This window comes from Protopterus annectens, chromosome 11.part0, assembly GCF_019279795.1.
Source record: "Protopterus annectens isolate FY-2018-M chromosome 11.part0, PAN1.0, whole genome shotgun sequence".
Taxonomy (NCBI): domain Eukaryota; kingdom Metazoa; phylum Chordata; order Ceratodontiformes; family Protopteridae; genus Protopterus; species Protopterus annectens.
The window spans coordinates 209,652,078-209,665,354 of record NC_056745.1 but is presented as its reverse complement, the minus strand read 5'-3'; the positions used below and the strand labels follow the sequence as shown (position 1 = coordinate 209,665,354).

General features: G+C 42.9%; 1 protein-coding gene across 3 annotated transcripts in view; it reads left to right on the top strand.

Annotated features, from left to right (window-relative positions):
* AMDHD1 (amidohydrolase domain containing 1) overlaps positions 1-13,277 on the top strand; it is an 868,564-nt gene that overhangs the window by 747,883 nt on the left and 107,404 nt on the right. For all 3 annotated transcript variants that reach the window (XM_044087629.1, XM_044087628.1, XM_044087631.1), the window contains one exon: positions 9,219-9,379. In XM_044087629.1, coding sequence (XP_043943564.1) covers positions 9,219-9,379 — 161 coding nt within the window. The remainder of the gene's footprint in view (positions 1-9,218; positions 9,380-13,277) is intronic.

Below are 13,277 nucleotides of genomic sequence, written 5' to 3'. Positions count from 1 at the left end.
CTCTCCTTTACCATCCTCAGTAAACCAGTGATGGATGTCATTCTGGAGGCAAGGAGGCCCAGTACTAGGAAATCTTACTCAGAAAAATGGAAAAGATTCTGTGCCTGGAACCATTCTCAAGGCCAAAAGAGCCTTCAGCAGCACATGCCTCAGATTTTACAATATTTAACTGAGATGCTACACAAGGGCCTGCCTTTTCCTCAATAAAAATTCACGCCTCAGCCATTTCAGCTCATTATAACACAGAACCTCCCCTCTTCTCTCATCCACTGCTCAAGCAATTCCTCAGAGGGGCCAAAACATTTAGGACCACCCTGAAGAGCTCCAACTCCAGCCTGGGACCTTAACTTTGTATTGGAGAAACTCACCCTTCCTCCTTTCGAGCCAGCTACTACTGCAGATTTAAAATTCCTTTCTTGGAAAACAGCTTCTCTTTTAGCCATCACTTCAGCAAGAAGGGTAACTGAATTACAGGCCCTTATGGCAGTGGAGCCTTTCATCATCTTTCATGCGGACAGGGTGTCTCTCAGGACCAATCCCTCTTTCATGCCAAAGGTGGTATCCAGTGTGGCCTGTAATCAGTCCATTCATTTGCCAGCATTCTTTCCTAATCCACAGAACAAAGGGGAATGGATACTGCACTCTAGATGTGCACAGACAACTTAGATTCTACGTGGACAGGTCTAAACCTCAAAGGAAATCTGAACAACTGCTGGTGGCATTTGCTGCAGGGACAGAGGGGAAGGTTATTTCAAAGCAAACCATCTCCAAATGGATAGGCCATTGCATTCATTTCTGCTATAAGCACCATGGAAAACCTATCCCACAAGGGGATCAGACCCCACTCTACCAGGGCTGCATCTACCTCTACAGCCTTTGTCAGAAGCGTTCGTACCAGGGACATCCTAGAAGCTGCTACCTGTAGTTCTGTACATACTTTCACCAAGCATTACCATTTGCCAATTTTCTCTAAATCCAGAGCTGGCTTTGCCACTGCAGTTTTGCAGGGCCTTATGGCTGGTCCTAATGCTATCTTAATTCCTCCTCCCATCCTTAGCTTTGGGAATCTACCCAAATGTTATGACTGCAACAGTGAAACACTAAGAACATAGTACATTTGTGACTTACCATAAATGCAGATGTTCGAGTGTATTCACTGTTGCAGTCCTGGTTACCCTCCCTCCAGCCCCCTGACTTATTTTGGCTATACCTCTTCTCTCCTTTTCAATGCTTAAAAGCTTTTTGGTGTATTTGCTTTTTTGTTTGAGGTATAACCTTGCATATTTATAGATTTAATTGCTTCCCATTAGGGGGCACCTGACATCTGGGGCAAGAAAAACTGATGTAATGACGTCGGCTGCATGTTTTATACCCCTGACAACCTGACGTCACGGAAGAAGAGACAGCAACCAACATAAGACCCAAGACTTTGTTAATCAAGCCAACTGAGGGCTACTGCAAGCAGATAACCCAAATGTAATGACTGCAACAGTGAATATACTCGAACATCTACATTTATGGTTAGTATACACAACTGTACTTTTTTTGTCTGCCAGTGGTTCAGTGCTTTACTTGCAGCATTAAATCTCCCAACTCTGTTTTCATTCACAGGAGCCTGAAAACAATGCCTCTCCAAATGTTGTGAATGTGAATATTGTTTTGCAGAACCATAAAATTGTAACCTAGTCGGTCTTAAGCTAGCTGATTTTTAGGGACAATGATTATGTAAGCTAGAGATTGGTCTTCATCTCACATTACTGCAGTCATAACTTATGGGTAGTCCGCTGTCCTCGGTCGGCCCGAATACCAAAGTATTAGGCTGACGTCGGTCACGGGCGCTCAGATCTGACGTCAGAGCGTCAAGGTATTAAAGCGCATGACCGACGTCATATCCTCGGTCTTTTTTGCCGCATGGACCGATGCAGAAGCAGCGTTTGCAAGTGCCGTTCGGCGTTCTGAAATTTTCGTATGAGTTTCAGACCGGAACCAAGTTGGGCTAAGTACCCCGTTGGGGAATATTTTTGTTTTTTCTTGCCTCAGTTAATTCCGGATGTCAGAAAAAGTGAATAATTGTATTTCTTGTGGGAAACAGATAGGGATTACCACTCTCTTTGTATTCCTTGTTTGGGGCCTGAGCACGACGTAGTCGGGTGTCGCTTTTGTGCTAGGTTTAATAAGCGCACCATTAAACGTAGGTTAGATTGCGCTAGGCTTGTCTTGAGCGGTGTAATTATAATATGCCGTCGGATCCTCCGGCGCCGCTAAGAAGCGCAAAGAAAAATCATTAAAGTCCAAGCAGGATGAGTCGTCCGTTCCGGACGCCGGTTCTTTGGAAACTACGGTGGAATCTGTAGATCCAGCCGAGGTTTCAGTTGAGTCTCAGGGGGAGACATTAATTTTGCAAGATGTGGCCTCTCAGGAGTCAGGTCAGGCTGAGGGGGCCTCTCAGGTTGCTGTTCTCCCTTCCTTGCCTAAGGTGGTTAGGCCTTCTCCTTCTGTCTCTAAGGTTCCTTCCAAAGGCAGGCCTGGTTTGCCTTCCACAGGTGTCAGCCCTAGTTCTGCAGGTTCTGTGCCTAAAAAACACATGCTTAAAATGGCAGAAGATTTAATTTCTTTAATCAGAGGTTCTATGCCCCCTCCTGATAAGAGGCCTAGGGTGGAGCCAGAGGTGGAAAGTTTGTAGCAGGCTTCAGATTACTCAGAGTCTTCGGCTGAAGACATTCAGGATTTTCCTCCTTATTCTGATTCAGACGCAGAGGATTCCACTCCTTCTGCTTCTCCTCCAGAGGATTTTTCTTTTTCAGAAACTCTGCATTCTATGAGGGAGCATTTTAAATGGGAAGGTCAGGATTTCTCAGATTCCCGAAAGAGACTTAGGGAATTTTTGTTTTTACCACAGCATAGGCCCTTGGCTATACCTCCTATTTTGGATGTTGTTCAAGACGTTTTCTCTGAGGCTTCCCTTAATCCAGACTCTTTGCCTCCTGCGCCAGTTAAGCCAGATAGGTATTACAGAGTGCCTGAGGTTCATAAATATCTGTATAAGAGTCCAAGGGCTGACCCAGAAACTATTAGCCAGGGACCTAAGGGTGTCAGGGCTTCTGTTGTAAAGAATCCAGTTCCTATGGATAAAGATGCTAGAGCTTTGGATAGGTGGGGTAAAAAAGTGTATACCTCTTCCACTTTAGCAATGAGGGCTTTGAATTGCCAGTTTTATATGTTGAAGTACCAGAATTTTCTCCTTACTCAGCTAAAATCTAAAGTGGATGCTTTGGCAGAGGGCATAGAGTGTAAGGAATTACAGGATTTGGTATATGCCTCTGAACAGGTGGGTAAGCATTCTTTGCAGTGTGGTTTCGATGCTTTACAGGCTTCTTCCAGGGTGGCTGCCACTGGTTCAGTAATTCGCAGGCACGCCTGGCTTAAGGATCAGAATTTGTCAGAGCATGTTAAAACTAGAATTTTGGATGCTCCTTTGCAGTCTGAAGTTTTGTTTGGTTCTCCTGTGGAGTCTGTCTTGAAGAAAATGGAAGACAAGGCTAAGTCTATGCAGACTGTTAAAGATTTTTTGCAGGTGCAGCCCCCTAAGTTTAGCAGGAATTGGCCTACTAAGGGATGGGCTTATCCTTCTTCTGATTTATAGTCTAGGGATAGATCTAGACGTGGTAGGGGCAGAGCTCAGGGTTCTTTCAGGCCTAGAACATGGAGTTCACCTGCACAATCTACAGGTGAGGGCAGGGGCCAGTCCTTTCGTAAACAGGCCCAATGACCTGCATCTTCAGCTGCCAGATCCTTCCTGTCTGGCAGCTCCTTTGGGAGGAAAGTTGGCACTCTTCAAGCAAAACTGGCTATTAGTCACCCAGGATAAATGGGTGTTGGACATTATAGACCGAGGCTACAAGTTTTATTTCCACACATTGCCTCCTTTCAAAGGCATGCCAGACGTTCCTCCTCAGCAAAGGGTAGAGGCTCACAAACAGATTTCTTTACTTCTTCAAATGGGGGCTATACAGCAGGTCCCTCTGTCAGAAATGGGCCTAGGATTTTATTCTCGCCTGTTTCTAGTACCAAAGAAAGGAAACACTTGGAGGCCAATTTTGGATTTATCTATCCTCAACACATACCTGGACATTCCAAAATTCAAAATGTTGACGTTGCAACAACTTCTACCTCTGTTGGGCAAAGATCACTGGATGGTAACTCTGGATCTCAAAGAGGCTTATCTTCATGTTCCTATCAGGCCCAGTTGCAGGAGATACCTGCGTTTTCGGGCTGGGACTTTACATTATCAGTTCTCTGCATTGCCCTTTGGCTTATCTACTGCCCAGGGTGTTCACAAAGGTCCTGGCTCGGTGATAGCCTTCTTAAGGTTAAGAGGAATACAAATTTATCCTTATTTGGACGATTGCCTGATTCTTGCTCAAGACAAACGAACTGCTTCATCATCTACAGTATGTGATGGCAGTGTTAAGGTGCCTAGGGTATTCTGTGAATGAAACAAAGTCCAGTCTAGTACCCTCTCAGGAAATGTGCTTTCTGGGTGTGAGACTGAATACAGCTTCCCAGGTGGGCCTTTTGACCCCGGACAAGCAAAAGAACCTTACACTTTACTTCCATCAATTGTCTCTACGGTCCAGGCTGACTGCAAGGACAGTCCTTCAAGCCTTGGGGTTCATGGCATCTTGTATTCTGGTGCTTCCCAATGCCAAACTGCATATGAGGAAGCTGCAATGGTATCTCAAAAATGTATGGACACAACACTGCCAAGATCTGGACACTGTCATTCAAATAATACCTTGCATTCAAAAGGAATTTTTGTGGTGGGCTCAGGAATGTCACCTAAACAAGGGACTCTCTGTGACCCGACCAGAGGTGAGTCAGATCTTAACGACAGATGCCTCAGACAAGGCTTGGGGAGCACACTTCAATGGAAAATGGGTTCAAGACACGTGGCCTGCCAGACTTCAACATTTACATATCAACTTGAAGGAGATGTTAGCAGTCCAATTTGCATTGATGGCTTTCAAGGATTTACTTCACCCAGGGCAAGTGTTGATTCAAACAGACAAAACAACTGACATGTGGTACATCAACAAGCAAGGGGGAACCCATTCGTACCCTCTTTGCAGGCAAGCTATGATTTTGTGGGAGACTGCTCTGTTTGCACCTCACTCTTCAGGCAAGGTTTCTACCAGGAGCACAGAACTCCTTAGCAGATGTTTTGAGCAGACAGATAGTGGATCCCCACGAGTGGAAATTGGATCCTCATGTATTTCGAAAATTGACAGTGATATGGGGAACTCCAGACATAGATCGGTTCGCTTCTCCACTGAATTTCCAGTTGCCAAAGTTTTGCACAAAAATGTTTCATCCCACAGCTTGGAAAGTGGATGCTCTGTCATTCAGTTGGAGCAATCTTCACGTCTATGCCTTTCCGCCTCTGCCTCTCCTCCCCAAGGTACTCTTGAAGGTCAGACAAGACAAGCCCTCCATGATTCTAATAGCTCCAGATTGGCCTCGACAGCACTGGTACCCTCTGCTGAGGAGTTTAGTACGGGATCCTCCATGGCCTTTGCCTTCGATTACACACCTTTTGTCTCAGGAGGGCAATCATTTCCTCAATGTCAGGATTCAATCCCTGCATCTAACAGCCTGGCATATTCTGTTCTAGAACCTGGAGGGTCGCAGCTTCCACAACAAGTTTTGAATGTTATTTTGGAGGCCAGAAGGCCTAGTACAAGGAAAGTTTATGCTGATAAATGGAGGAGATTTTTTATTTGGAGCAAAGCAAAGAGCTTTGATGTTTCCAAGCCTGATTTGAGTGTTTCTCTTCAATATCTTACAGAATTATTAGACAAGGGTTTGTCTTTCTCCTCTAAAAGTTCATGCTGCAGCCATTTCTGCTCACTATGACTGTGACCCACCATTATTTTCTCATCCTTTGTTTAAGCAATTCCTTAGGGGGCAAAGAACATAAGACCCCCGTGAGCTCCTACTCGTGCTTGGGATCTCAATTTTGTGTTGGAAAAACTTACTTTACCTCCTTTTGAACCTGCAGCTACAGCTGAGTTAAAGTTTTTGTCTTGGAAGACTGCTTTTTTGTTGGCCATTACGTCTGCTAGAAGGGTTTCTGAATTACAGGCTCTAATGGCAGTTGAACCCTTCCTAATTTTTCATAAGGATAGGGTATCTCTGCGTACTAACCCTACTTTTATGCCTAAAGTGGTTTCAAATGTGGCCTTGATCCCAATCTATTCATTTGCCTACTTTTTATGCAGATCCCCAAAATAAAGGGGAGAAAATTTTGCACACTTTGGATATTCACAGGCAGTTGCGTTATTATTTGAGCAAGACTAAAGGGTTCAAACAGTCTCAGCAGTTGTTTGTTTCTTTTGCTTTGGGTTCTTAGGGGAAACCTGTTTCAAAACAAACTATTTCTAAGTGGATTGGCCTTTGTATTGCTTTTTGTTGTTCTCATCATGGTAAGGAGATTCCGGCTGGAATCAGACCTCACTCCACTAGGGCTACTGCCACTTCTACTGCTTTTTTAAGGGGGGTAGCTACTAAAGATATTTTGGAAGCAGCTACTTGGAGTTCAGTGCACACTTTTTCTAAACATTACCATCTTCCTCTTTATTCCAAATCTAGGGCTGGATTTGCCACTGCAGTCTTACAGGGCATTTTGGCAGCTCCCAATGCTTTATGATTTTGCCAGCCTCCCTTTACCTCTGCTTTGGGATTCTACCCATAAGTTATGACTGCAGCAATGTGAGATGAAGAACATAGTACAGTTTTGTACCTACCATAAATGTAGATGTTCGAAGATCCACATTGCTGCAGTCCAATCTACCCTCCCTCCTTCCCTCTGTAGTTTGGAATGGTTGTATGGTTTGGGTTGTAGCTGTTATTTGTACATGGCTTTTGGGAGGTATTCTATTTTTGGCTGTGGCCTTTCTTTTTAGGGCCTTCTGACATCTGGGGCAAGAAAAGAATGAGGATATGACGTCGGTCATGCGCTTTAATACCTTGACGCTCTGACGTCAGATCTGAGCGCCCATGACCGACGTCAGCCTAATACTTTGGTATTCGGGCCGACCGAGGACAGCGGACTACCCATAAGTTATGACTGCAGCAATGTGGATCTTCGAACATCTACATTTATGGTAGGTACAAAACTGTACTTTTTCTTCTTACTGATGTCTCTTGCTTGTGCTGTGGTATATTTTCAGTTTATTTTGTGCTGTGCTATGAGTGGTAGTGATTGGCATTGTTACCTCACAGCATGGGGTTCTCCAGTTTTTCTCTCTGCTGGGGTATATTGTGTGTCGAGTCTGAATGTCCTTCCTGTGTTCACAGTGGTTTTCTCTGGGTTCTCCTGTTTTCTTCCAAAAACATATGTGGTAAGGGAGTGTCTATATTACGTTATCGAAATCTTGCTACATCGAATCACTAAAGGTCAACCTCTAGTGATCGATGTAATAAAACATTAAATGACGTTTAAAAAAAATAAATAAAAAATAAAAACTAACTAGCGTAGGCAGGGGGGCAAGCACCCCTGCACCCCCACCTCCCACCCCACTTAAATATTCCAACTCCGAGACCGCACTACATTGAGGTAAATGGAAATCTCCCCCTACGGAGATTTCCATTTACCTGCACGATGTTCTGCGCTTTCGATGTTGTGGTGCCGACGATATCAGCTTCGATATTGTCTGCTTTCGACATAGTGAAGTAGACCCGGTAAGGGAAGTGGTGACTTTGACTTCCCTCTTAGCTGGGTGTGTCTATGTATGTGTGATACAGAAGATAGGCCTGGCAAGCTACTTGTCTAGTAAACTCCCTGGATGGTAACTGCTCTTCACTGGGTCAGTATAGGAGTCTGATACTACTTATAAAGCATGGATGGAGGCTGTGCTGTGCCTTTCAATTTATACAAAATTTTCTTTCCATGTCTTGGTTGAAGAAAGTTTATAGACCCATTTATCCACCTGATTATTAGGAGAAAAAATTAACTACAATTTCATCCACATTTTCTCATAAAGCTTGCTGCATTACATACCTGTAGCTTAGTTTTTCCTTAAGTGATATCTTCAGTTTTCTTTTTTATTTTGAGTGTTTGTCAGTATGTTGCTTAGTCATTTAGACATTTAGTCTCTAGAAAAGACTGTCACCTTCATTGTCTTTTTTTTTTGGGGGGGTGGGGCATGGAAAACCGTGGACCTTGCTAGTTTTTCTGCATAGTTGGCAGAATGTTTTGCTGACAGTGCAGTCTGATAGCTGCCACATCATTTTATCAACTCTCTGGAAACTTTAAGGGACACCTAACTTTGTTAGCTTTTTTTTTTGTAAGTTGGGCGAGGCTTGCACCAGCAACCCCCACTCTCCATCTTTAAAAAGTGAGTAGTAGGTGCCGGGATGGGGTTTAAGGGTACATCAGCCTCCTTTATAATAGAAGGAACTTGCTGTTCTGGTCTTGGACTTATGGTGAGGTTCATTTTCTTACAGCCACCAGTGGTTTGCCCAGAGCTGACTGTTTAATGTATTAGGCAGCTAAAATGAGCTATTACTTCAGCCTACTGAAAATGACTTGTTTCTAGTATGATTTCAGATTCAACTTTATTAAAGCATTTAAATGGCATTGCTAAGCTGTGTTATAAAAATTGAAATTAAAAGATTTCAAAACCAAGAGTTGTTGTTGTTGTTTGTCTTTCGGCTTTTTCCTGGTAAGGGGTCGCCACAGCAGAACTCTGGTCCGCTAATGATTGGCAGTAGATTTTTATGAAATGCCAGGGTGCCAGCTCGACGCCCAACCTTCAACGAAGGCACGCCCATTTATGCAAGAGTAAATAAAGTAAAAGAACAGCATAGTGGTTATAGTCACCTGTATCTTGAGCAAACAGCTAATACAGTAGTCAAAAATTAAGTATACTGCTGATGCAGTGTGTTGACATGTAGTCTTCAATATCTTATTTTCTTCTTTCACTAGACTGACACTTACTGCTCCGGAAATGTTAGCACATTTCACAGGAGTTCCACCTTTGAGAATGTGAGAGATTTAGGGAGTTTAATGCATACAGCATTGCTCTTACTCCCTTGCCTGTAGTAAAGTAAATATTAAAATGTGCTGTAACCGTCTGGCTGTATGTACTGTAAAATACATTATTTTGTTTGTATTTAGGATAATGGTATTTTCATGCTTTTACTGATTTTTTTTTTAGGCAATTGTTATGCACATGGCCTGTGTAAATATGAAAATGACAATGAATGAAGCCTTAGCAGCTGCGACCATAAATGCAGCATTCTCTCTTGGAAAGTCTGATATGCATGGCTCCCTGGAGGTTGGAAAGCAAGGAGATCTCATTATTCTTAGTTCTCCCAGGTCTGTATTTGCAGAATATAAATATGTTGTGCATGACTGTATACTTTTTTTAAAAGAAATACTTCTAAATAGTAACAGGATCCTATTAATTATGAATTTAAGAAATCTTTATCTAATGTTTGCTATCTAAAGCTGAATTCATTACTAGGTCTAGTGTAGTAATACTAATGTCTGATTTGCTTATACTATTTTGATGAGATGACACAGATGTTCTTCGTGTTTCACTGTTGCAGTCATTACATTTGGGTAATCCTGCTGGCAGGTTGCCCTCAGTCGGCCTGAATTCCAAAGTCTTGGGTCCTGCGTTGGCAGCTGTCACCCCTTCCCTGACGTCAGGTCGTCAGGGGTATAAAAGATGCGGCAGACGCCATTTTCTTTAGTCTTTCTTGCAGCGCGGTGCCCGAAGCAGAAGCAGTTCACAAGTGCCGGTCGGCCGACTCCTGAGATTTTCGTGTTCGAGTTTCAGATCCAAAGTCTTCGATAAAGCTGAGTACCCTGTTGGGGAAACTTTTTTCTTGCTCCAGACCGATGTCAGAAAAAGTTAATTTTATTTCTTGTGGAAAGCAAATACCTCATAAGGACTTTCATTCTTACTGCATTCCATGCCTAGGCCCTGATCACAATGTTGCTGGTTGTCGGTTTTGTGCTAGATTTAACCAACGCAGTATTAAGCGTCTGTATGATTTTGCTTTAAACTATTTTGGATGCCGGTTTAATTATCCAGAAATGTCGTCGGATAGCCATCCGACTACCGGAGTTCACAAAAAACGCAAAGAAAAGGAAAGAGGTAGACAACCAAGGCCCAAAACCAACAACTAAGCTTCTCCTAAGCCAGTCGCCAGCTCTCAGTGAGGCGCTTCTGCAGCCCCTGACACCCGCTACTTTAGAGTCGCAGGCCGCTGCCGACTCCCACGTGGAGTCGGCCATGCCGCTGGAAACTCAAGGTATTGGAGCCTCGGATACTATTCCTTCAGATGGGTCCGGAGCCGCTGAGCAGGCACCGGCTTCTGAGGGTGCATTCAGTTTACATTAAACCAACCTCTGCTTCAAAGGCAAAGACTAAAGCACCTTCTAAAGCAAAGAAACAAACTCAAGAGCCACGTGGACAGGCCTCTATGCCCAAAAAACAGATGCTCAAAATGGCCGAAGACTTAATTACCTTGATCAGGGGTTCCCATCCCCCTCCTGATAAAAGGCCTAGGCAAGAGACTGACTATGAATCTTCAGATCAGGTTCCTATTTCTTCTGATTCCTCTTCTGATCAGGAATATTCTCTTCCCCCCCATGAGGATTCTGATGCTGAAGAATCCATTCAGCTTGTCCTCCAGAGGACTATTCTTTTGGGGCATCCTTGCATACCATGAGGGAGCATTTCCACTGGGAGAGCCAAGATTTCTCAGAATCTAAAAAGAGGCTCAGGGATTTCCTTTTACTACCCCAACACAGGCCACTAGCCATCCCACCTGTGTTAGGTATTGTAGATGATGTGTTTTCGAAGTCTAGTCTTACCCCTGACTCCTTACGTCCAGCTCCTGTTAAGTTTGACAGATATTACAGGGTCACTGACTCTCATAAATTCCTTTTTAAAAACCCTGCTGCAGACCCGGAAACTATTTCACAGGGTCCCAAAGGAGTTAAGGCTTCCGCTGCAAAAAACCTTACCCCCTCTGACAGAGATTCTAGGGCACTGGATAGATGGGGAAAAAAGGTTTACACATTTGCTACCTTGGCTATAAGGGCCTTAAACTGTCAGTTTCATATGCTTAAATATCAGCAACATGTCATGGCATTGCTTAAACAGAAAATGTTATTAAACTCTGAATGTGCAGAAAACAAGGAAATGCAGGATTTATTGCATGCAGCTGAACAAGTTGGAAAGCATACTTTGCAATGTGGTTTTGATTCTTTGGAGGCCTCCTGCAGGTCCACAGTTACAGTTCTGTAATTAGGAGGCATGCTTGGTTAAAGGAACAAAATCTGCCTGGTCATGTCAAGGTTAAATTATTGGATGCACCTTTACAGCATGATACTTTGTTTGGTGTTAAGGCAGAGGAGGTGTTAAAGAAAATGGAGGACAAAGGTAAATCTGTGCAAACTGTCAAAGATTTTTTACAAATACAACCACCTAGGTTTAGCAGACACTGGCCTACAAATAATTGCTCCTTTCCTGTGTCAGACAGACCTCAAAGGGGCAGATCCAGATACCCTAGAGGCAGATCCCAGGTGCAAGGTTCCTACAGGTCAAAGCAATGGGGTGCTTCTTCCTCCAGAGTTGGAGAAGACAAATCACAACCATATAGGAAACCGTCCCAATGACTTCCCCCTGCCAGCACCAAGCACTTATCTGCTGGCAGCACCCTTAGGGGGGAAATTAGCACTTTCTCAAAATTGGCACATTATAACTCAGGACAAGTGGGTTCTAAATATTGTGTCACAAGGGTACAAGTACCATTTCCATACCCTGCCAAAGGCAAGCAGCTGGCCAGATCTGCCAAAAAATCAATGGGCAGAGGCACAAAAACAAGTCTCATCCCTCATGGACATGGGGGCCGTTCAACAAGTACCAGAGCAAGAGCAGGGACAAGTATTTTACTCGACTGTTCTTGGTACCCAGAAAGGACAAGACCTGGAGACCATTACTGGATCTATCTATTCTGAACACATTCCTGGAAATAATAATCTTGTATCATCTAAAAAGTTTTGACAACCTGCAGCTGTGCTTTTATTTCCTCATCTGATGAGCTGTTCAGTTTTAAATCATTGACAAAGAGAAAATGAGAAGTCTTTGTACTTTTTTATTTTCTAGGAGCCATGTTGTAGCCTTGGCCTAAGCTGTTAAGTAAACAGCTTATGGCAAGGCAGAATAGCAACAGTGACAGTCACACTGGAATATCCCCTTTTGAATTTTTATCCCTTGGATGATAATTGTCCTTTATCATGCCTTAATTTCAAAGTGGTCTGCCACTGTTTCATGGTCACTGTAATGTAGTTGACCAGTGTAGGGGTGTATCTTGTACATTTTTAAGCACTCTTTTATCCATGAATGTGGGATACTCCAGTATGACTCTATTTAACAACAAATTATCCTTTGTTTCATATGACGTTCTTTTATTGCCCTTTTGTTCTACCGCCATAATTGAGTTTTCTAAATGACTATAAACTCTGTCAGCATCAATTCCCATGTAAAGTTTATATGTCGTCGGAAAGCAAGTTATTGGTCTAAACGTTTTAGGGTAGCTTGCAGGTTCACTCTTAAGTAGGAGCATTGTTTTGCCTGTTAGCCAGGTTGATGTCTGTTTGGGGTGCACATATAAATAGTTCTTGCCCATGGCTAACTCTTTGTGCAAAGATGTTAATATTTTTAACCAAAAATTAGGTACTGCATCTTGGCCTTGAGATTTCCAATTATAGAGGCTTTTCTTAACTTTGTTTCAATCTCTCTGGCTGTTACTTCATCCCATTTCATATGTCCTGCACCTTTAAACTTTTTTCTTTCTTTTACTTTTTCTGCCCATTTAGCATCTTTATATTCCACAGGATCTTTATAAATACTTCTCCAAAATGTATCTGTTTCCTCTTTTTTGGCAGTCTTTCAATTCCTTTTACCTTGTTTCCCACTTCTCTATAAAACTTTTTTGGGTCATCAATAAATTGCGTATTTTGTACTTTTCCTTTATATTTGTATATCTTCTAAGTTTTTTCTGCCTGTGCTGAAATTTGTAGGTTATTTGCGATAGTGCATGATAGATCCTAATCTTTTTTAATAGTGCGCATTGCTTTTATCACATCTATCTTTTAGTATTTTTGCTGATTTATTCCCTGTTATATAGTCTTCTAACAGTGACACTTCTTGTGCTAATTGCTTTATAATTTTCTCTATTTGATGTTTCCATGATGG